This window comes from Squalius cephalus (assembly GCF_949319135.1).
Source record: "Squalius cephalus genome assembly, chromosome: 10".
NCBI classification, from domain to species: Eukaryota; Metazoa; Chordata; class Actinopteri; order Cypriniformes; family Leuciscidae; genus Squalius; species Squalius cephalus.
The window spans coordinates 13,851,396-13,876,884 of record NC_137131.1 but is presented as its reverse complement, the minus strand read 5'-3'; the positions used below and the strand labels follow the sequence as shown (position 1 = coordinate 13,876,884).

At 37.2% G+C, this 25,489-nt stretch overlaps 1 protein-coding gene across 4 annotated transcripts in view; it reads left to right on the top strand.

The window, feature by feature from the left end:
• The first annotated feature begins 296 nt into the window (after nt 1-296).
• Nucleotides 297-25,489, top strand: part of lrp8 (low density lipoprotein receptor-related protein 8, apolipoprotein e receptor) — a 160,970-nt gene continuing 135,777 nt past the window's right edge. For 3 of the 4 annotated variants that reach the window (XM_079882818.1, XM_079882820.1, XM_079882817.1), the window contains exons 1-2: nt 297-489; nt 1,315-1,434. In XM_079882818.1, the coding sequence (XP_079738944.1) occupies nt 396-489; nt 1,315-1,434 (214 nt within the window). In that variant the 5' untranslated portion in view covers nt 297-395. The remainder of the gene's footprint in view (nt 490-1,314; nt 1,435-25,489) is intronic. The other variant, XM_079882819.1, reaches the window with a different exon arrangement.

Sequence of the window (25,489 nt, the reverse complement as noted above, 5' to 3'; positions counted from 1 at the left end):
TTTTCATAAACATTCCCATTTTATGTTTTAATATTATATTATATTTTAATATTATATTAGTATGAGTCCAAAAACTATTAAGAATCACGTTTATTTCAATTATTTTGCTTTTTTGTTACAAAACTCAAAATCTATACAATTATTTGTTCTCTACAATGCTCACGACGAATCTCTTCATCTCTTCAACTGTGTAGAAGATTGATGACATGTTTGTTTAATTTCTCAAAATTAACCCCGCCCGTACGTACAAGTCATCAGGCATGGCCCCGCCCTTCCACGTTGGCGTCATCGATTCAAACTGGTATCGAAAGCAGAGTGGAGCTTGTGGAGTCAGAGCGCAGACTGCACGGAGACAGGAGGTAGAGACTGTACAGCACGACCTTTTTATATTCCGTATGAGCACAACGTCTTTATTCCTAAAGATGTGGACGGCTATAGGGAAACTGCTGCTTTTACATATGATACTCGTGGGGTTTCTGCTGGTGAATGGTAAGTGTCTGCTCCACGCTGACAGTCCGCTGTTATGAATGTAATTTGATGCTGTAGAAACACCGGCGGAGCCGCGTGCATCTACTTCCGATGACGAGACATTATCTGCGCGCTTTATCATTTTAATCTCTTTATACAGCTTATATTTTTAAGAAACGACAATCTGAGCAAGTGCATGTTGTTCTTGTCATGCCGTGTTCGTTGTGAGCACAATAAGAAGGAAGCATTTGTTATAAATGTAATTATAGTAGTACGTATAAGTCCGTGCACGTTACACCATTGAAAGTAACCCATACGAAATAGCGCAACTGTACTCTCATTGAATGTGTCAACAGTAGCCTATCATTTAGATGTGTTTTTATGCGCACGTTTCATTTATCCTTGGCCATTTATAGTTTGTGATACTGCAACCTGTCATCGTGCACATCGATTTTTACTGACAGTATTGTTTGACAGCTGTTAACAGAACTTAGCATACAAGGACTATACAGAGACTTGTAAAATAGTAAACTATTGCTAAGAATGTCTTTACGTGGACCCTGCCTTAACTTAACTTGAAGTTTTTTTAAGTTTGAGCTGTTTAAGCATGTTCTTTGTGATAAATGTACAATAATGATACATATATTGTACATAGTAAGTCCCCCAACATTTTGTTTTGGCATCCTTTGTGGAAGTTGGATGGGTTAAAGTAGAGATTTGGGGAGGGCAAAGGGAAAAACTCATATTGGTCAAACAGTGTCTGTGGTGATCATTGCCTTTAGTTAATAACTTGATCTCCCCCAAAATTTGCACCCTGTATTTACACACAATTTCTTAATATGACAGGAACTAAACCGGACTGTGAAAGCGGTCAGTTTCAGTGCAGGAACGGCAGATGTATCCCGACTCCATGGAGATGTGATGATGATGATGACTGCTCGGACAACAGCGACGAGGAGAACTGCCGTGAGTAATTTGAACCTCTTTTTAACAGGTGTTTTGTATAACCATGAAGGTACCATCTTTGTTCCTCTTTCAACTAAGGTCTTAAAAAACAGTTTTTGATACCAGAAATGCTGTCTGTCTAGACTACTCACTGGGTTTTGAAACCCCACAGGCATAATCTTGGCACACTGTTTCTTTGAAAAGACTCCAACTGTCACGAGATGTGGCTTTAGGCACCTCTACACTGGAATTTTTACTTCCTATTTTTATGCTTTGTAAAGTATGACATCACACACTGTATACATAAGTGTAGATTACAGTGTTCGTATTACTGTGTTGTATGTATCAGTAATAGACAATGCACTTCATTTTTTTTGTGAAGCTGTTTCTAATCACACTTTATTATTGTAATTAATAATGGTGACATGTAATATGTCTAAAATGGACATTGTGCATGGCATATTTTGAGCGTATTATTAGACACAGACATCCGGTTATTAGCTATGAATGTAAGTAGGACTTTGCAGGAAGGTTGACACAGGCAAGATTGATTTTTGCAGGACTTGCTAATGAAAGACAAACATAAAAATCGTAATCAGCAAGTCGAATGACTTAATTGAGCTGTAGGCTACAGCAGAGGAGAGAAAGGCACAACTGCCACAAAATGTAATTATTCCGTTGTATTGGTCACAGTATTAATTGCAAGTGCATTAATTATCCTGGTTAGTTGATGAATATGGTAAAGTGGAGTGTTCGGAGGCGCAGTGGAGAAAATGCCTTTTTCTGAAAACTGATGGAATTAAAATTGAACTTGCGGTTACTTTTACGTTTTCATGCCATAATGTGACAATCTCACAAATCTGCACTGCATTCTGGACATGTTGATCAAATACAGCAACAGTGTTTTAGTCATGTAGGATGTAGGATTATAAAGGTCATACTTCTATTGCTCTTGTTCCATATTTATGAGTGGTGCTGTGTGGCGCCTGCTAAGCTTTCTCAGCTGTAAACAAACTAGTATGTAGGGCAGGAATGGTTGGTTGCATTTATCAAGTAGGAGAAAGAGATGCCTCCACCTTGTTCCCAAAGAGCGTGAATTTACACACATCGGTAATCTTGCTGGGAGTTTTTTTGTGGCTTTTGGTGACCCATTTTTATTCATTATTTTATTTATTTTAAATGAAACCACCTGATCTGACTTATATTATTTAAATTTGTTCCAGTTTGATTTAAGAAAAATCATGAAAGCAAAGCATTATGCTCAGATCTTGTGCCATTGCCAACTATCATTCTCCCAGGTTCAGGTTTGTCACATTCACCTGGTGTTTTCTTGGCTTCGGTTATGCTTGTTTAAATGGATTCATGCAAAGGTGCCCCATTTCATGTGGTATCTCCAGCAGGCAGGGTATCTGTGGGGTTACTCCCCAGGTAGAAGCACTCTCTTGGGCTGTCAGCAGGGTTGAATGCTCCTCTCTCTCTTCTGGATGTTTTTCTGTGGACTTGGACAGACATTGAATTAGAATAATACCTTAAGGATTGTGCTTTGCACTCCCCTCCCAGACACAACCAACTCACAGAATTGGCAGGATTCCTCTTTAGTTGCCCATGGAGACGGTAATAGCAACACTTCACAACACATACTGCTCCCTCTCCCTTTCTTTCTGTGTCCTTTTTTCAGTATACCAAATTCTAATCACAGAGCTTTGTGTCTGAAGATGAAGTGGGCTCTTCGGTAGAGACTGGCTTAGTGGCTAGAGACTATTTATGTGTCTCAGGATGGCCTTCAGTCTTAGATGAACGTCACACGGACATTTATTTATTACGACATGAATCAATGCTGACAAAACGTTCTTCGATAGTACATTTTATAGCAATAACTCCAAAAATCCCAAACTATAAAAAGTTTTTTTTTTTAGCAGGGTAATGTTAAATGATTTGTTTACTTGCTGTTGGTTTTGGGCTATGATGCAAACATTTCCCCTGTACTTGTTTGTGAACAAACAAACAGAAAAGCTGAAAGTAGTCTTGTGAAGAGATTAAGACAAATTGGAATGTGAATACCATAATAGCCAGAAATAAGTGACAATAATGATTGTAACTTGCAAATTTGGAGATAAAAGACTCTTTAGAGTTTGTTTGTACACTCAGATTATCAAGTATCTTATGTGCGACCACACTGTATTTATTTGATCAAAAATATAGTAAAAACAATAATATTGTGAAATATTACAATTTAAAATAACCGTTTTAAATTTCAATAGGCTATATTTTAAAATGTAATTTATTCCTGTGATGGCAAAGCTGAATTTTAGGATGCCATTAAAGGAGAACTCCGGTCAATTTTAACATTGAGCTAATTTTTTTGTAAATTTGGAGTGCTGTCAGTACAGAGAACAACGACAAAAATCGGTGTTGCCTACACCGTGTTATCCTCTTTTTAAAATTTGCACCCTGTTGACTTCAATGGGGCAAGTTTTAAACCTGCTTTTAGCCTCTTAACATCCTTGATGTGTCATTACAAGTGCCCAGCCATGTGAGTGATTCCTTCAGAGTCAACACGCGGTGAATCCGACTGCAGTAGATGTGAAAGATATGAATAAAAATGATGTTATTTCAGCCAGCGCACATACCTGTATTTTCTTCCTGTTTTCGGTCGAAGTCCACAGTAGTCGATTGTCGAGATCGGGCGCATGATCGTACGTACTAAACCTATGCGCGTGAACGGACAATCAGATTCACCCGCGTTCACTCTGAAGGAATCACTCACATGGCTGGGCACTTGTAATGACACATCAAGGATGTTAAGAGGCTAAAAGCAGGTTTAAAACATGCCCCATTGAAGTCAACAGGGTGCAAATTTTAAAAAGAGGATAACACGGTGTAGGCAACACCGATTTTTGTCATTGTTCTCTGTACTGACAGCACTCCAAATTTACAAAAAAATGAGCTCAATGTTAAAATTGACCGGAGTTCTCCTTTAATTCAATCTTCAATGTCACATGAATCATGATCCTTCAGAAATCATTCTAATATTCTGGTTTGGTGCAAAAGCATTTATTATTATTATCAGTGTTGAAAATAGTTTAGTATTTTTAAACCGTGATCATTTTATTTGGATTCTTTGATGAATAGAAAGATAAAAATAATAATAATTATTATTATTATTATTTATTAATTATAATAATACTATCACATTTAATGGAATGAATGCATCTTTGCTGAATAAAAGTATTAATTTATTTAAAGACTTTAGAACGGTGGTGTGTTCTGTTTGGCAGATGTTTTGGGCAGCAGAAATGTGTCAAAGATATCTTGCAGCTTTAAATCCTTACTTGTATGAAAAACTAGAAAAAAAAAAGATTTTGAGTTGAGTTTGACTTGGGTATTTTTTCGTCACTATTCTTTATTGTAGATTTTATTTCATGATGAATTTATTTTCTACGAGGTAAGACATCACAGGGAAAAACCTGACAGAGGTGACAAAGGCCATTTTTCTTTTTGACTCATATTTTATACGTGTTGCGTTGGAAATTACAACAGATTTTTAATGGCTAATTTTAAGTAACCAAGTGCTTCACATACCCTTACCACAAATATAAGGGGGTCACTCCATATCTCTCTTGCACATACACAAACACAGAAAATAATTTATTTTTCTCTCAGTCTCTTAAAAAGTGGTCAAATAGAACATATTGTACAAGATCAGAGGTCAGAGACATAATCAGGTATCCTGTCTCCCATGGAATGGTTATTGAATCTGTTGAGATAATGAGCCTAACCACCTGTATCACATGGCATAGCGTGTTTCAGAGACACAAGAGATGCCTGTGGGAATAATATCTCATTTTTATATTAAATGGCCGTGCAGGGTTACAACTAACATAGCTTGTATGTGTTAGTAGTAGGGTTATGTATTATGTGTAGCTATTAGAATGAGCTCTTGTATTACGTGTCTGAATGCACTCCTTTCTTAATCAATCCACACACACACATAGTACACAGTACACACAGAGTAAAGCGGATCTAAATGAGTAAGCAAACACTGCTTCTAGTACAATCTTTTCCTGGTACTGCTCTCCAAGTATTGCAGCACCTTGTGAGGAGGATCTCATTTGTTTACTTTGAGGTAGGAAGTATTCCTCATGGAAATGTAAATGTGCTTTTTTTTTGTAAAATGTGCAAGTTTAATAAAAGAGTAACAGCCCTGTGCCTATTAACAGGAAGAAAGGAGAGTTTAAGCCTGAAATCTATATTTGTTTTTTATGATGTGTACTGTCATTCTAAGTGATTCACTATATGTTCAGACCTGTGTAATAATGGGGCAGATGTCACTGTGTGTGCTGCACCCTTCCCCTCACTTTGATTTTCTTTTATTACACTTACGTTTTATGTTTTACATCCCTTTTCTGGTGAATTGGTCTCTGAGTCGTTTCTGGGAAAGAGACTGCAAACTATATCGATTTTGTTGTGGTCAATCTGCAGGCTTCTTGCATTCCCCCAAAAAAACATTCTGTCGTGTCATCATTTATTCACTTTCATGCAATATGATTTATTTGACTGATAAACAGACTGTTTGAGTGATGAATAATTCATTCTTCACTGATTCTCCCTATGGTCTGTTAACTGTTGAAAACTGGATCAGTTAAATTCTGATCAAAGACTGATTTTAGGATCTGGATCAACTGATTCATTTAAAAAAATCAGGCTCCAAAGAACAATTCATTCTCGAATTGGGCATTGCTACTTTTCTAACGAACTCTCGAATGCTCGAGGAGAGCTAGTGTGGATGTTGTTTTTTTTTTTTTTTTTTTTTTTTGAATAACAATTTAATATTTTGTTTGTTTGTCTCACCAAGCTATTTGATTTGGAGTCTTGCAATTCTTTTTGTCATTTTGAACCTCAGTTCTCAGGATATTCTTCATAAATAAAACTATTTGTGCTCCACAAACAAAATAGAAAGAAAGTAATTAAGGTTCGGCACGACATAAGGTAGAGCAAATGTCAATGTCACGATGCTCCTCCAAATTGTACTGGCAGAGAAATCTTGTTGCTGCTCGAAACCGGTTAGTGCTGTGGTAATTATTGCTGGGTTTTTTTGATTGCCCATGTGTTTTTTTGTTTCATTGGTCCTTTTGTAAGATTGAGCATGTGTGATGTGATGGCGGGAGTGAAGTTATTGTGAAACAAAGACCCAGGTGACCATGAGCTGTGTATGTGCATAACATAAATCCAATTAGTGCCTCTCCATGTGCTGTGTGGATATGCCAGATCAGTGGGGTTATTTGAGTTCAAGGGCAAGAAGGTCCCGTTTGTGAAAAAACTCTTCAATTTACTAAACAGAGGCTTGTTTTTACCCAAGTAGCACTTATGCCAAAATGATGTCTTGTTTGAATGTGCGAACATTCATTAGCATGAAGCATTCAGTCTGTGTCCTCTTGAAACTGTCACACTTTCAACACTCTCGTGCATACATGCACAATTCTGAAGCTTTAGAGAGTATATGGGATTGTTCTGACTTGCATTTCCTCTGTAATGCTGATATATTGTGAAAATTTCTTCATTAAGGAAGTGTAATAGAGCTAAGGAGAGCGAGAGAGGACGAAACAAAGAGAGACAATGTACGTGTTTTCATCACGTTTTTGTGGATATTGCCTGGATATTGTGGATAAGCTTTTTCGGGTGAATTTCATGAGCTACTTACTGATATGAAATCTTGGGTCTCTGTTTGTTCTCAGTAAGTGGGGGTGGGGAATGTGACAGACACGTAAGGAGAGAAAGAAACTGAATAAAGGGAGAGGTGAACAAAGACACTGCCTCCAGCACACTAACCGTTGGTGAAGGGCAGCTGAAGTGGTAATAACACATTTTTTGTTTCATTTATCTATTTTTTCCCCACATTGTATTCTTGTTGTAGATGGGTTCCAGGTGGTCTCTGCTCATCAAGGTGTGCGGTACAATCAGCCACAGGCCAGTGATTTGTTTGGCAGGCCTGTAAAAAGAAGAGAGGGTGTAGAAAGAGGATAAGATAAGAAATAGGATGCTGCTTCTCACACATGGTACTAATTTCAACAAAAACCCAATATGATTTTTCCATTGACTTTTGGATTATTGCAGAAAATAAGTTCTGTGACCATGACCAACAAGTTAATGATTCTTACGAAATTAATCTTCACATAAATTTTTTATTTTGAAGCCTAAATACAATCACCAGAGTTAAAAAGCTAAACGTAGGCTTTAAACGAACTAGACTATGGTCACATGACGTCACCACCGTTAAGCTTCTAAAACTCTTTCAGTCTTTATAAAAAAAAAAAAGAATGGATTGCAAGAGTGTGATTATAAACACAATGAGGCTGTAAAAGTGGTCTAGTGTGTATGAGCGTAATTATTCTGTGTTTATGATGTTTAATGTCCCTGACAACCTCTCTTGTCCCATTGCATTTAGCCACTTGTTAGTAACCGCCTTTTTCGAGACTAATGCTTTAATAAAATCACAAGGGGGTATTACTGATGTTTTTTTATGTCATTGAATACAATGTGAAAATATACTGAGCTTGTGTTAACCACAGACCTTATTTCAGGCATTTAATTAAAAACCCATTGTAAGAAACAAATGACGTCCGGACGATGGAACCCTAAATGCTTAAATGCTAACTGTTTCTGGGTTTTGGCCTACATACATCTCATCCCTGCTGCACCACTATATTAACCTCTTACAAAAACCCGCCTTCCAAACGGTACTGATCAACCTTAGCACCTTTGGCTGAGGTGTTTTTGGATGGTTTTAAACCCAAAAATGTGCACAACATTTATCACATTGTCACAAATGAAGCTTACCGGTAATTCATGCTATGGATTAAACTGTCACCCCTCAATCCCAAATAAACAACAACATACGGTTATATTTACAAATTCATTCATGTCATTAGTAAATAGTAAATAAAGAGTTCACAGTACCTTTTAGTAGTTCCAGTTCCACAGTACCAGTTCTTCTTTCTTTCCAGCTAATGTGACAAGCGTTTCCCTTGATTTGCAGTCTTTATGGTTTTAATCACACAATGGCAGATACAAATCCTTTGCAGTGTCAAACTTTATCCCAGCCCATGTGTGAATGATATCAATTCCATTTTTACTATTTTATGTGCATATTTCTCTAAAAATCACAAAATCACATCACAAATTTTTCCTTAAACTTATAAATTGGCAATTTTTTTATTCTTTTCAGAAGGTACACATAACTGGGCAGTTCTTACCCTTTGTTCAGTGAGTGAGTAAATAATCCAAAAGTATTCTATGAGGAGTCTGACCATTTCAGTTCGTTGACTCGTGTTATTGTCAGAATTGATTAGAACCTTGATATGCTTCTTACAGAGCCACTCCTTGGTTATCCTGGCTGTGTGCTTCGGGTCATTGTCATGTTGGAAGACCCAGCCTCGACCCATCTTCAATGCTCTAACTGAGGGAAGGAGGTTGTTCCCCAAAATCTCGCAATACATGGCCCCGGTCATCCTCTCCTTAATACGGTGCAGTCGCCCTGTCCCATGTGCAGAAAAACACCCCCAAAGCATGATGCTACCACCCCCATGCTTCACAGTAGGGATGGTGTTCTTGGGATGGTACTCATCATTCTTCTTCCTCCAAACACGTTTAGTGGAATTATGACCAAAAAGTTCTATTTTGGTCTCATCTGACCACATGACTTTCTCCCATGACTCCTCTGGATCATCCAAATGGTCATTGGCAAACTTAAGACGGGCCTTGACATGTGGTGGTTTAAGCAGGGGAACCTTCCGTGCCATGCATGATTTCAAACCATGACGTCTTAGTGTATTACCAACAGTAACCTTGGAAACGGTGGTCCCAGCTCTTTTGAGGTCATTGACCAGCTCCTCCCGTGTAGTTCTGGGCTGATTTCTCACCTTTCTTAGGATCATTGAGACCCCACGAGGTGAGATCTTGCATGGAGCCCCAGTCCGAGGGAGATTGACAGTCATGTTTAGCTTCTTCCATTTTCTAATGATTGCTCCAACAGTGGACCTTTTTTCACCAAGCTGCTTGGCAATTTCCCCGTAGCCCTTTCCAGCCTTGTGGAGGTGTACAATTTTGTCTCTAGTGTCTTTGGACAGCTCTTTGGTCTTGGCCATGTTAGTAGTTGGATTCTTACTGATTGTATGGGGTGGACAGGTGTCTTTATGCAGCTAACGACCTCAAACAGGTGCATCTAATTTAGGATAATAAATGGAGTGGAGGTGGACATTTTAAAGGCAGACTAACAGGTCTTTGAGGGTCAGAATTCTAGCTGATAGACAGGTGTTCAAATACTTATTTGCAGCTGTATCATACAAATAAATAGTTAAAAAATCATATATTGTGATTTCTGGATTTTTTTTTTTTAGATTATGTCTCTCACAGTGGACATGCACCTACGATGACAATTTCAGACCCCTCCATGATTTCCAAGTGGGAGAACTTGCAAAATAGCAGGTTGTTCAAATACTTATTTTCCTCACTGTATATATATAATATATACTTATATACTTACTTATATATATATATATATAAGTGTGTGTGTGTATATATGTATATATGTGTGTGTGTATAACAATGTATTGTTTGGTGTGGTACTGCAAACCCCCAAATCCTAGTTCCTTTTTGATCAGTCCATGTGCCTGAGAGCATACGTCTATGACTATCTAATCCCTGCCAAGATTAGTGGAATATTTCAACATGACTCGGCTTTATTTACATTTATGTTATTCATGCTCTCGCTCGCTTGTCACTTTCCCAATTTTTGCCTGGAATACAATCCGAAGAATATTTCAATACCTGTTTTTAATGAATAAATCATTTGGCTAATACCCATCTGTGCACTGACAGACATTCTCTCAATGTGTGTAAGCCAGTATCGGTGTTCGTGTGTGGTTTTGGGTCTCACAGCTTCAGAGATTATAATTCTTTTGAGTTTGTCTACAACTTGGCCAGTCTTTTCTCAGTCTCATTTATTCACACGGGTCCTTACCTTTCTCCTGTTTACTTTACTGTGTCAGCTGTGGAAATTGAGCTGAAAAGTGTCCTAAATCACTGCAGTGCAGAAGGGACTGGTATCTGCTCTAAGTAGCTATGATCCTCCGTTGAGATGAGGTTGTTAAACGACTCCCCCAGTTGTATTTACGACATGGAGAGTTGGTGTATATTTTATGCTGCTCTCCTTGCTGAAGGATAGAAAATTATGTTTGGAGATTTGGTATTTTTTTCTGCACTTTTATGCTCTCTGAGAGAGAGAGAGAGAAGGAGAGAGATAACTCTTTTGACCTTACTTAATCTTTCAGTGGTGCTCTGGAACATTCATTAGATTATTACACTCTCACATACTGTACACATACATGGTTAGATCCTTTTTTATCAGGTTGCTTAGACTGTTTGAGTAGACTGCCGAGACCGATGATTCAGTAATTATTTTCATGTTATGGCCGGTAACAGGCCGATATTACAATTCTATAATATTTAGTAGAAATAAATAATAAAACACTAAAAATAAAATTTAAAAGTAAATTTAGGCATCACATTACAGTATGTATATTTTGAGATTTCCAAAATATTTAAGTGTTATTAAATTATCAATGTTTTTAAAGATTTATTTGAAATAGGGAAAATTAAGATTCACAATTAAATATCCAATATCGACAAAAACATCTTTTTGATAATAATAACAATATGTTACTGATATATTCTGATATGTTGTGCATCCTTATTTGCGATCTGTCAGTGGTTTGAGTGTTGGGAGGATGTTGCGCATTTCGCTAGTCGTGTTTAAATTTTTGTGCCGCCTACTGAGATTTGTTTGTATGTGCATGCATGCGTTATATTCTGCCTTATGTGGCACAGCATGGCATCTTCTTTAATGCGTTTCCTGATTGTCATTTAGTCGAAGGGGAACAATTCAACTTTCTCACACGCAGACCACCTGATTAGAAAATGTGGAAGTTTGTAGTGGTTTGTTGAAGATGAGAACTGACTGTTGTGAACAAGAAAAGGAGGATGTTGAGGTTTTTACTCTTATTTACCGAATTACAGTAAAATAAAATAATAAAATAAAATAAAATAAACCCACTAAAATGTCAAATTTAGTTTTTATTACCGTTTTAAAAGTGCTGCCAACTTACAGTTTGAAGAACACATTTTTTCAACAACTTTAAACTTAATTACTTGTATATAATCTGAAAAATTCAAATTGAGGGCCTCATGAAACTGTTCAAAGCCTTTTCCCCCTTTCTTACTCCTTGTGTATCTTCCTCACTTTGCCCATCCTCCCATTTTCAAATTCAAAGCCCCCAGTAGCTCCTCAATGTCTCTTTATCTCTTTGACTCTCCAGCACTTCTGTGCTCTGTGCTCTCATGTTTCTCTCTCTCCCCCTCTCTCTCTCTCTCTCCTTGCCAGCATGGTGGGACCCATCACCTCCTCTCCGCCTTTTCTTTATTTTTATTTCCGTGCAAGCGTTCCTCCTGTTTGCAAGCACCCTGACACTTCCCCAATAGCCCTGTCTCCATGCAAGATTAGTGTGAGGCCCCAAGTCTCCAGCACAGGCCACATCAGTAATAATACGATTCAGAGAGTGAGAGAAAGGGAGAGAGAGATAATGTATATATATATGTGTGTGTGTGTGTGTGTGTGCGTTTACATATTTTTTTTGGTGTGTTTTTGCATGCATAACACTGTTCATATATGTTAAGTTTTCTGTTTAGCCTTGAATAATACACCTGCACAAAGCTTGGTGAAATTTGCTTTCATAACTGAAATGAAAGACTTGCATAGGCTAGTTGTTGATCTGTGTAAACTGCAAAGCATGTCCTTTCCTTAAGGTTCTTAAGTTAAGCATGCTGCTACAGTTTGACTAGGAACAGACTTTACACGAGGATTTCAAACAGCGTAAGTAGGGCTGAACGATAGATTGAACAGTATATTTGTCTTGATTTTATTGGCAATGAAATAAACCCAAGCAACACTGTGAATATTGCAATGATTTAATGCACTTTTTATTTGGCCATTAAGTTTTTTTAAGTTTGGCCATTTGTTTGTTTCAACAAATCGATTCAAAACTTCACCAGTTCATTTGTTTTCTGGTGTACATGGGAATTTTTTTTTATGTATTGAGATTAAGTGTAAGTGTGTAGATAAATATTTCTGTTTATTGTTATATTGATGTAGCCTGGCAAGCCAGACCCACATCAAGATGTTGGGTCTGGGATCTCACCATTGGCAGAGCTCAATCCGAGGGGCGGGATAAACTGTTGTCTTTCAAATTCCCTCTGCACGCAATAGGATAGTGCTACAACCAAACAGAGCGCTTTCCCACCACTGGAGCTATTGATAGATTAAACTTTTGCCGTATCTGGTCGGCAAAACTACAAACACATCTTCCTTTTTTTAAGAATGACTTAAGTGCCGTTCTTTCTTTTCTCAAAGAAAAGCTTAACTCCAAGTCCTCCAGAGTCGCGGCCAAAGCCGATTCAAAAGACCACTGTTCGCCAGCAGCAGCAAAATAAAGTTTGCTGCTGCTAGGGTGCGTCTAGATTTCTAGGCTAATATTGATGCGTAATAAGGATGTCTCCTCTGACATAAGGATAAAAAAAGTCAAAGCAGTATAAATGTTAAATACTGTCTAAAGACTGAAAAATAAAAATAGTATTAACAAAATATAAAATTTGTAACTAAATCGCCCAGCTTTCATAGCTATTACACCATTTGAACTAGCCTATTGGAAGTAGTTTGAATACGTTTGTTTGGTCATTACATATACATACAAATGACAACAGTAGTTATTGTTGAGAATTATTTATTTATTTTTGTTCAAATTTGATAACACAATATCTTTACATAGATCATTTGAATTTAAGTGTTTGTGTGTGTGTGTGCACCACTCATCACATGTCCATCACACTAGAGGACAGGGCAAGTTCATTCATGTCTTAGTCGATGACACAGAACCCTCTACCCATTTATTAAGCATTTAACATTACTTGATCACCTCAGCTTTGGTTATGCGTGTCCCTATTAATTTCTATGGTATTTAAATTAGCAGCTCAGACATTTTACAAAATAACACTAACAATATGAAGGTAAATGATGACAGAATTTTAATTTGAGGTTGAACTAGTGCTTTAAAGTCCAGTCTAATGAGATTTGAGAGCAGAGCCCAGGTGGTGCTTAGCTACTTTAATGAGTGCAGAGCAGGTCTGTCGACTCCAGCCGGACCTCTCAGCACGACTGCAGGACAGACTTCAGAGCTACAGCTAGTCAGTAATGTAGACTGCACTGTTTCAGTAATTAGATTACCCTGTCTGATCTTTGCTGAGGTGAGAGCACACTGATCTGGCTACCATGTGGGTTTACACTTTAGAGAATAGACAGGCTGTCTATTGATTTAAACTTTTTGATTCATTATTTACATGATATGCTGATTTATTCATCAAGTTATTCACAATGAATCACAAACATCAATAAGAGAAAAGTCCTCAAATGCATAAAATGCCAAGATGACTTTTTTTTTATTAGCTGGTCTATTTAAACGTAATAGATGACATATTTTGCGTTATGTCTCACTGTTTTTCAGTCTCACACACCATCTTTTTAAGATGCTGTGTCAAATTAAATGTAGTTAACTCTTTTCCCAACATTTTCCGATTTTTTTTCCGGTAATCCATGTTATACGGTATGGGGCGCTGTTATGGATCTTCTGAAATAGTACAGCATCCTTGGATCCAAAAACAAGCCAAGAAGAAATTCTACGTAAACCAGGAGCGGATAGAAGATTGCTTGCGCTCAAGTAAGCTAACGTGATCATCAAAAATTCAACTGCATAAAAATCAAAACTCCTTAATGTTACAGAGAAAAATGTTGAACCCACGAAGAGGAGTACGATAGTGAGAATTTTCAGACCAGTATATAAACTTGCGACAACACTGGTATTGCTGATAACACCGGGTGGGGGGTATTTTGAATGCACACTCGCTTTTCACTTTGACTTTTGAATTCGCAATCACGCGTACCCTGTGTATAGTCCTATAATCAGGGACATCAGGGAGCCGCTATCAATATGTGGGGTATTGAAATCACTTTTGAATGCGATCTTGGTGTATAGTAGAGCTGCACAATTCTGGATAAAATGATAATATTATTTAATGGAATATGAGTTTAATAGTTGATTGAAATAAGTATTGTGATGTTATATTCTTCAAGAGGTGCGTCAATTTTTGGTCAAGATCTTGAATTGACAATGCAAGAGTCAAGCACCCTGTAAAGTGTACTCCAGCAAATCCCAAAGACTTTCAATGAATTTGAGGTCTGGACACAGAGGTGCCAATTCATGTGTAAATATATTTATATATAGAAAATATATATAGAAAATAGCATATTCTGTCATGATAATCTATAAAATCGCTTGTGTGAGAACTGTTGTAAGATGCCTACAGAGTGACATGCTGTTGCATTTGTGTTACGTACTATATTGCATGTGAAAAGACGGATGCGACAGCTTGAGCAGACTCACAAATGTGCTCTATACAACAACTTTTCCTCTTCGCAACATGGTCTGTGTGTTCCTGGGGGTGGGGTGGTTTTATTTTGTGTAAATTTTAGGGTTAGTGATATCACTAACCCTGGAGGAATGTCGTAGTCCCTACCAGCCGTTTGTTGTAGTCCTTAAAAAACGATTTCTTTAAAAGCAAATATCTTCCTTTGCTTTGAACTTGTAACTTAAATTGCAGAAGTTGTTTATGCTCAAACAGCAACATTGCACACTAACTAAAGTGCAGATCTAATAGGCTACTGATGCACCATATTTTCTCCCAACTATTTACGTCAATTTAAGACATAAACTGTGTTTAAGTAAATCTCCAAGCACGTCATTGTGACATATTTGTATATTTGATAGTTTAGACGCGCACACAAAGCCCAAAGTATAATTTGCTTGTCTCGTTGCGGACCGGTGCAGAGCGCTCGCCGCCTTGGAAACATCTCTTGCCCAGATTTTTGTGCTTTTAATAGCTCTTTTTATCTTCAAACGCGTTCCGCAATTTAGCAACAGTAGAGACTGCAGTTTACAACAATCACTGATTGTGCTGATTCTGACTTTAAGTTTGAGTTTTAGGGAGAAATGACAGCACAAAGTTGTGAAAGGTAGGAAGTTGCGCTATACAGAATGCGGCAATAGTTTTTAATCTTTTTACCTTGAATATCTTATTTTTATAATCATTGGAAGCTAAAATCTAAAATAAAATTAGATTCATATCACAGATCTAATGTGTAACTAACCACATGTTTGAATGATTAGTTCTGTCATCCATTGTCACTCATTAGCGCTGTGGCTCCGTGTGAGAGAGATCTTTCTCTCTCTCTCTCTCTCTCTCTGTTCTGGACTGCGAATTGTAGTGCAAAAATGCTTCACAGACAAATGGTTTAATATGATTTTATATAGAAATGGTTAGCGATATAAAATTAGCAAGATAGTGGCTTTATAGCAATAATAAATATGTATTTTCTTAATTTCTCTAGTACCAACAGCAGAACTGATTGTGTTGGAGCTTATCGATACAGCGGCCTTTCATAATTCAGCTCCGGGGCTGAATTAATATACTTTAGGCTTCGGTGTTCATCTTTTCCTCCATGTTTCAAATGCTGCATACGTACATGAGTACATAACCTCATCTTTCAGCTCTTTTTTCAGAGCCTACAGCAGTGTGAATGTTAACAGAGAGGGTTAAGTGCTGAGGTCTTAACTAATTGTTATTTTATTCACCATTTACTTTTTTGTTCTTTCCTTCGGTGGAGATATGGACATAGCAAACGAGCGAGAGATTCTGCTGTAATTAACATTCAACTCCGTTACCCTGATTAATTATTTTCATTTTCACTTCTCTGGCACTCATAAATATTAACGATTGCTCAATATCTTCTTGTCAGAAACTAAACTGTCTAAGAATGGTAAATTCACTTCGCAAGGACCTGTGTTTTTTTTATTTTTTTATTTTATTTGTAAGTTGTTAGTAATTTTACCTAGAACTTGTATTGCCCTTTGGCAGTTCTGCAATACATAATTTCCACAAATATCTCTTACTTTAAACTTCAGAAATGAGATGGAGAACCAGAAAAGAGCTGGAAGCTTAAGGCATGAAAAGAGAGCCAACAGACAAGGATGGTGTTTGGAAAACAAATGAAATGGAGAGAGGCAAGGCCTTCATCTCTCTGCAGAAATGTGCAGAATGTCTTTTAAGCCTTCTAACACTAATGTTAGAAAATGAGCTTCACAACCCTTCTAAAAGATGCTCTTTCATCTGTCCAGCAGAGGAGACTATAATTGCAGGTTTATCAACCAGATTGATTCACTTCGGTCCCAAGTGAATTTAGTACTTGTTTGGAGGGTGATGAAGCATATGATAGAATAAATTGGCTGCACATTGGAGCAAACTAAGTAAATACAGATAGGGGAAGCTTGAAAGTTGATTTGGTGTCATGGACTTACAATTTGTATGTGTAATTGGGAAGTAAGTGGACTGGATTGGATGGAAGCCTGGGTAAAAAATAATTGGTAACTGAGATCTAATAAGAAATAAAGTGACATTGGGAGATTTAAGGCACAGTTATGAGAAATAAAGTTTGAATTGCAGAATATAAAGTCACATTGTGCAATTTAAAGATAAAATTATGACATAAAATTACTTTTCGCTATTACCTTTATTTATTTTTAAAAATAGGATTGTGGACTATCTCAACACATAAGCCTGTGGATACTTTAACCAGATGTTTCACTCAGATTTGTTGTTGTATTGACCTACTGCTCAATACTGTCGTTGTAGTCAAGGATCAGCAGCTTCTACATCATAAAGAGATGTAGTGGACACAAAGCAATGCCTGATGGGTAATCCTTTCTCCCTGCAAAAGAGGCCCAGAGATATCAAGAGACAACGTTGGCTAATTGAATTAAATTAATGCGGAGGCTTACAAACCACTTATTAAATTACTAACCGGGGAAGCCGTACTCATGATGGCTGCTCTGCTATCTCTGCCGTCAATGCTTTTCTAATGAGATTGATCCTATTTACTATCTCCACCCAGATGGTAAACACTGAGACGTCTGGGTGTGTGTTTGTGAATGTATGCATGCATGCACATCAGGGCTGTGTATTGGCAAGAATCTGGCGATACGATACGTATCACGATACATGGGTCACGATTCAATATATTGCAATATATTTCGATACTGTGCATAAGGCGATATATTGGGATTTTTTTTAAGTAAAATATATTAAAAATATTTTTAAAAAGACATGATGTGCATAAAAGTCAAAGAAGTTTACTTTAGGTAAACAATTCAGTACACAGAAAATCAAACTGCCAGTTTGGGATTGTGGTTCACAGGTTCTTAGTGAGCAAATTTTTATATGCTCAAGTAGGCCATAATAAAAGAAAATAGGTACATAGCCCCTGTCACAATACAAAACAACAACGTGAACTGGACGAAAATGAATGAAAGTGGATGAAAGTGAACAAAATGAATGTGTCATATTGAAATCAAGTTTTATGTGATAAAAGATTTTAAAAGAACTGGACGCGCGAATGAGGCGAACCGCGCCGCGCTAAACACCTCGTGCCGCAGGACCTCCAGACGCGCGTAAACGCGTCTTTGCATTGACTTAACATTGAAATCACTCGCGCCAGATGCTCTATTCGCCTTTGGTGTGAACGATGCACGCGATTACATTTAGAAATAGACAAGCTTTGTTTCCAAATGCACCAAGCAAAGATATCCTTTCAGTTGTATAAACTTTTATAAAACCAGCCAATATAATCACAATAAACACATCCAAAATTAAATATTTAACATATATATAACAACTGCACAACGTCTAATTTGTAAACAAAATGATTTACGCACTAAATCCAGCATAAACTCCGGCACAATTTGCATATGTTTAAACTCTCAAGACAGACGTCACATCCCGAACCTCACAGCAATTGGCTGCCGACTGCGTTTTTCGCTTGATATTTGTATAAAGGAACTGCCCAACTTTTTGACGCTCTCGGTCGCTCTCAACGCTTTCTCCGGTCCGCTGTCAATCCTAAAATGTCCAGTGGACACGCACCGTTATAGGCGAGCCTGGCGAGGACACTAGTGGTGCGTCTCAGCATAGCTATCTAGTGGTAAGGATTTAAACAACATAAACGTGAACCACTGTCTTACGATGAATATTTTTGGACGTAAAAAAAAAAAAAAAATCGATATTGCGTTTTTGAAAATCGATACAGTATTGCAAAATAAAATATCGCGATACTCAAGTGTATCGATTTTTTCTTACACCCCTAATGCACATGCGTCAGAGAAAATAGGATGACTGTGAAGCATTTTTAAATGGAATAAAAAATGGTTATGAAGAAGACAAATGATGATCTAGTATACAAGTTCCACTGTTGATCAGCTGACTTTCAGCATTCAAATCATTTAAGGGTTAGTTCACCCTAAAATTAAATCCATTTACTCACTCTTTCATATCTTTATTTGTGTTCCGAAGATAATTGAAAGTAGCCTGGGTGCCAGCCCGAACCCCGCCCACAACATTTTTTGGTCGGGAAGTTCGGTCTGGACTCGATCCGTTTAGGAGTAATTATGCCCGGCTCCCAAAAGGCCGAGCCAATCAAATTGCCGGCAGGGCGGGCTTTAATCGATGATGGACAGATGATCTGCGGTTACGTAATCACCCACGTCATCAAAGAGCGGTTGGGTTGAATTAGTTTACAACAAAGACGACTGCAGCTGGAGAATTGAGATTTCACAAGTTCACACTTACAAATAAGTCAGATAGAATAAATGCGTATATGAGATTTAACGAGTTCACACAAATAAGTAAGATAGAATAAATGCGTATATGACGTGCTGTCCGAGGAGAGGGCTGTGGGCTCGGTAGCCATACTCCCCCCGTGTTCCTGGTTGTGAGAGAACAAGACAAGAGTGAGGATTCGGGGTGGTGGAGGGATGCTGAAAAACTGTCAAGGTGTGTTAGGTAAGTTGACAGAGTGAATATGCTTCCTCATGCTGATATAGTTAGACATGGTATTGTTTGATGACAAGTTGATATTGAATTGATTATTTGTACGTGCTCCTCCCGAACTTTGTTTATGAAACATCATGTGTAGATTCCGCCATCGCGTCTGTTATAGAAGATATCCACAGCGCATTCATTTTAAAAGAGGAACAGAGAGCCGCGACATTTTGTTGGTTGAAAATATGAATGAAGAACATGCGTCATTTACTACGTTGCTCTGATTGGTTGTAGGTCTATCCAATTGAGTGCAGAGTTTTTTTCTTTTCCTGGTTCGGTTGAGACACGCCCCATAATCAAATCTCTATGGAGCAGTATCAGACTCACATTCTGACTAGAATATGAGTATGACGAAGTCAGGCTAAATTGAAAGTCTTACGGGTTTGAAACGACATGAGGGTAAGTAGGCCTAATTGATGACACAATTTTCATTTTTGGGTGAATTAACCCTTTAAGTTGTTGCTGGAGGTGCATTATTGGACCTTTGACCATGAATTTGGCTAAATAAGATCACATTGTTCACATTTTTTTAAACATTTTGTTTTGAGGGCAGTTGGAAGGGAGAGAGAGGGAGGTGAGAAAAAGGTAACCATTGTGGGAATTACATTTTCAGGGCACGAGAGCTTGAGAAATCATGGTCGCGGGTCAGGAATGGCTCCTTCTGACATATTAAACTGTCAAAATGTGCCTTTGGGTAAAGGAGGCGGGGGCTCGTGCATCTGTGTGTGATTCATTTGTGCATTTGATTTAACAACCAAAGTGAGTCAGTTCTTCAGAGAGAGGAAAAGCCGAAGAGAAATGTTTGCGGGAGAGAGAAAGCACATCAGTGACAGTAGTCATGAGACAAAGTAAATTAGTGAACGACCCTTTAAGAGAACAATATGATTTGGTTAACAACTTTCCAATTGTTCTCAATGGTGTTCTTAAAGGCAGTGACCTTATGGGCATGAATCCAGAGCCCTTTATTTCACTAGACTGCCTCAGTGCATCATTGATTATAGACTGTAGAGAGTATGTCTGTACGGGCCGTGATTGAGACTGTCGCATATAGACTGACACAAAGCATGGTGGACTGGATGTCCTGTTCATTATCTCACACCACCTGCCGTGTGAAAACTCAACTCTTCCCCATATTGAGCTAGTAGCTAAAGAGTCTTCGGCTGTGTTGATAATGGTGGGGAATATCACACATAAGTAGGGCTGGGTGGTGTGATGGTACATGGTGTGTAACGGTGGGAAAAGTTTCAAATAGTAGTCAACAGGTTTTCAAGCCATTCCTAGAGCCTCTCCAGCTTTTTAGCATGTGCTGCTGGGGAGGCTGCAGGAGAGGTTTGAAAACCCCTGTTCTGTATTTTGTATACCACACACAGTGTGTCCATTTCATGATTTGAAGAAAATCCAAAAACGATTTTAAACATTAATACATAAACACGCTATTTGTGTTGCATGCGTGTGACCGTTCATAGAGTTCCTGTCTATGCAGAGCATTTAAATTCAGTCACTTACAAGCTGCTCGATTTAATAATTAAAAGATTGCGATCTTGAACACCCATGCGACAAGTACGATCACAGCAAACATTCATATATGCGTTGGCGCTGTTGCTGCCGATTACAAATTATATTGATTTTATACAACAGTTCAATGAACAAAAGGTTAATATTAAGGGCCAGATTTACCAAACAAATTAGGACAAATTAGTGTGAGAACGCAAAAACAAAAAAGCGTAGATGGCAGTGGAAAGATATGTGCGTGATCTACTGACAACACGCAAATTAAAGAACACAGATGCAGCCGGGTCGTTTACATAATGACCAACGCAATTTACCAAGAGCAGCGCAAATTAGCATCTGGTTTAAGACATGCTTTTTAATAATGTAAATAATAAATAAAATTAATGGGGAATGAATCAACTTTTTGAATGAATTGGTTGAATGAATGATTCAATGACTCACTCATGTAGACCGTATAATGCTTCGTTCTTGAATTAATCGGTTGAATCTTAATGAAAAGGACTTTTAAAAATGTATTTGTCAGTGTATAATTCATTCAAGAGATTCGTTCAAAAACACTGATTTATCCAGTAATGAAATAAGTAAAGTATTTGAATAATTCTTCCAAACTGTTTTTTTTTTATAATTAATTACAATTTCTTAAATATTTTTAAATAGACTGCAGCAATTAACATTTTGTCAGAATCGTGATTCTATTTGAAACAAAAAAAAAGCGTGATCCTCAATTTATCCAGAATCGTGCAGCTTAACCTACAAGATAGCATTAAATCCTTGAAAGTCACTATACTGTTTGATGCTATAGTTGACGTTTCTACTCAACTGCTGTATCCAACTTCATTGCAGTGCATGTAATGTGCTACATTAGGAGTTGCTGTATCGCATTGTTGCGCATTTGCTTAAAGCTGAACTATGCGGAGTGGTCTCCGTCGCTCATATTGCCTCAGATCACCAACTCTCATTGGAAAGATATTACTTCTAGTTGTTTTCTGCAAATAGCTCTCAGTAGGCCTGTTGCAATTTAATCACCTTATTGGAATTATTTAAAATAACCATAATTATTGAGCACATTAAATGTCATCTAAATAAGGGAATTTTAAGTGAATATAAAAATAGCATGTTTTTTAGTCTTTCTTCTAATATATAGTTTTGCATCAGTAAATGTATTTCTGTGTAAGAGTTTGTTTACTGTATATCAGGTGTGTGTTTGTCTGCTGTAACACTATATTTATACTGTAAACTCGATGTTAATAAGCCCTCTGAGACACTCACTAGGGATAGATGGACAGAGGAAGAGATTAGAGGTTGTTAAAACAGGAATCTTAAATGGAAGAGTAATGCGAAGATAATTTGATTCACTTTGCCGCACAGTAGTGTCAATATTCAAAGTATGAGTATTATAGTGATATTTTGGGCTCGCTCTTTTTCTTTCTCTTCTTTTTTTTCTCTTTCTCTCATCCTTGTTGGTTTCCCACAGACAAATCAGTGGCTTTAAACAAATGAGAGGGACTGAAAAAAAAGAACAGAGTGTGAAAGGAGCAAATGTGCAGGAGGAGGGCTGAGAGTGGAAATACATCAGGGTCGCTTGTGGGAGGTGCAGGTGCATTTTGGAGGAGAACGTTTTAAGTGTGCTTGTGTTTTCCAGTCAGAGCTATTTTAAACAGAGAGCTCTCAGGGCGTGTGATGCTTACTCACGCATCAACATAAAACACCTGCTACAGGCAGAGATGAAAGGAAGAGGGTTGTGAGGAAGTGACAAGCAGAGGAAGATCTGTCTTCTTGGTTATACCTTGCCGTGTTTTTCCAGCCTTATTCCCACATGAGTTTTTTTCTTTTTCTCTCTCTTCATCACTTCCTCCCACTCCACCTGACGTGCATGTCTTTGGTAAAAGCTTACGATGCATTCTGGGGGTAAGGGGCCAAAATTCCGATGCTCCCATCAATAAAGGGAGCGTGTGAGAAAAAAAACGACAGATTAAAGATCTTTTCTTTTTGCTGGTGGCGGACTTGGGATGCATGGCTTCTAGTGACCCAGATACACTCTCCCCATCCCACTGTCCACCTGCCAAAGACTGCAAGCTTTAGTCAGTCAAAGCAGTGGCAAAGAGAGGATTTGAGTACTAAAACCAATAGTGTGAACAAGTAAGGGGCGTTTTTTGAGAAATTTTGTTGATTATTGCAACAGCTTAAAAACACGTGATTGATTATTGCGAATTAAAATATGTTAAAAAAATGGCACATACACTAGTACTACCGTTCAAAAGTTTGGGGTGAGGAAGATTTGTAAAAAAAAAAAAAAAAAAGTTTTTTGCAGAAAAGTCTCATTCTCACCAGTGCTGCATTTATTAGATCAAAAGTGTTTGCCAGTGGCACATGATCCTTTAGAAATCATTCTAATATATGCTGATTTTGTGCGCTCAAGGTTGAAAACAGTTGTGCTGCTTAATATTTTTGTGGAAACTGAGATACATTTTTCAAGATTTTTTGATGAAATGAAAGTTTATAAGAACAGCATTTATTTAAAATACTTGTTACAACAATGTAAAATTATTTACTCACATTTGATCAGATTAGTGCATTGTTATTCCTATTTTAAGTATTAATTTCTTCTTTCAAACACAGATCTACACCTAGGGCGGCTGGGTATTAATTCAGATGTCCCGATTCGATTCGATTCGATTCCGATTCACAAGATCTCAATTCGATTCTCGATTTTCGATTCGCTGAATTCAATTATTCCATTTCCAGTGGCCCCACCACAAAGAAAGTAATAAATGAATAAAATAGTTATTGTTTTTGTTGTTTTTTGACCCATGTGTCCTTGTATTGTAATAAATATGGTTATGTCACCCACAATTTTGTACCAGTGAAATTGAACAATTCTCAATTCCAATTTCAATACCACAGCTAAAACTACTAATACAAATTTCAAAGATTATTTAAAAACAAGTAAACAGACATTAATAAAAAAAGAACAAATAATTAATCTACAAGCAATAAAACAAATAAATAAATACAATAAAACTGCTTTTAAGGTTTTTTTTTAGGTATAGGTCTAACAGTTCTCAGGAAAAGAAATTGAATACAGTAATCAAATGGCTCACTGACGTTGCCAAGATTAACTCCTTGGGTATTGAAATTTGGTACCGAATTTTTTGATACTCGATGGTATCGAGGCAATTTGGTCGGTGCTTAAAACGATCGAACTCGATACCCAGCCTATACGTTTGTGCCAATGGTAAATCATACATGTGGGAGTCTGCTCAAGCTGTCATGTCCATCTTTTCACCTTTATTACAATACATTATGTAACACAAAAGCAATAGCATGTCATAAAAGCAAGATGACAACATAAGTTATAACTGTAATTAAACAAACTATACATGTCCTATCTCCATGCAGCATATATTCTCTGGCTCATGTAGGCATCTTACAACAGTTCCATGTGTTCCATGCATTTTATTGATGCCTTTGGTAGGCAAGGATTGCGGAAAAAAAAAAAGTGATGTTTTACTAGTCAACTAATTATTTGCAGAACGAGTACTCATCTAATTCTCATTCATTTCCCAAGTTTGTGAGAAGCTCTGGGCCAGACCAGAGAATATATATATATATATTTTTTTTGCTTTCTTGTTTGTGTGTTTGCAAATGCCTGGAAGATGGAAAAGCCTACTCTTATCCGTACCTTCTGTCTTTCCTTCTGTTTGATTTTTGGTGTGTGTGTGTAAGTATTTGTCTTGGCTGTAAGTTTGTGTGTGTGTGTGTGTGTGTGTGTGTGTGTATGTGTGTAAGTATTTATCTTGGCTGTAAGTTTGTGTGTGTGTGTGTGTGTTTCTTGTACATGCAACATTCAGTATTTTACTTCTTTCAGTTAATTATTCACAATTATAAACACTCCAAATAAACGTGTTATCATTGATTATGTACTGTATGTGTTTGCCTTGATTTATAGCACACTTATTCAGGAACATTATCTGAATGTATGTTACCTGAAGTGAGAATAATAGTAAGTTTAATTGTTTTACTTATTTCAGATAATTATATACAATTATAGACATTCTATCGACAAGTTCCAACACAAACTGGATTTATGTTTACCTTGAAGCTCACTTATTCAGTAACATTACCTAAATGCTTCCCCTGTCACTGGACTGTGCAAAGTTAAAAAATAATTGGTTATTATTATTATTATTATAATAATAGGATCTGTTGAAATGTGTCATTGGTAGCACTACCGTTATTGTCTTCTCTAATGGGTTAATCCCTTCTGCTGTTTTATTCCAAGCTCTAAGTCAATTTAAATAAGTGTCTTCTAAATGAATAAATATAAATGTCAGTATAAATGATAGTGAGCTTTACAGGAAGACTGCTTACTGCAAACAATCTTTCAATCGTTTATCCTTGTAATTTTCCAATATAATTCTCTTTTTTTTACTTTTTATGAAAAAAAAGAAAGAAATACAAATAAAAGGAA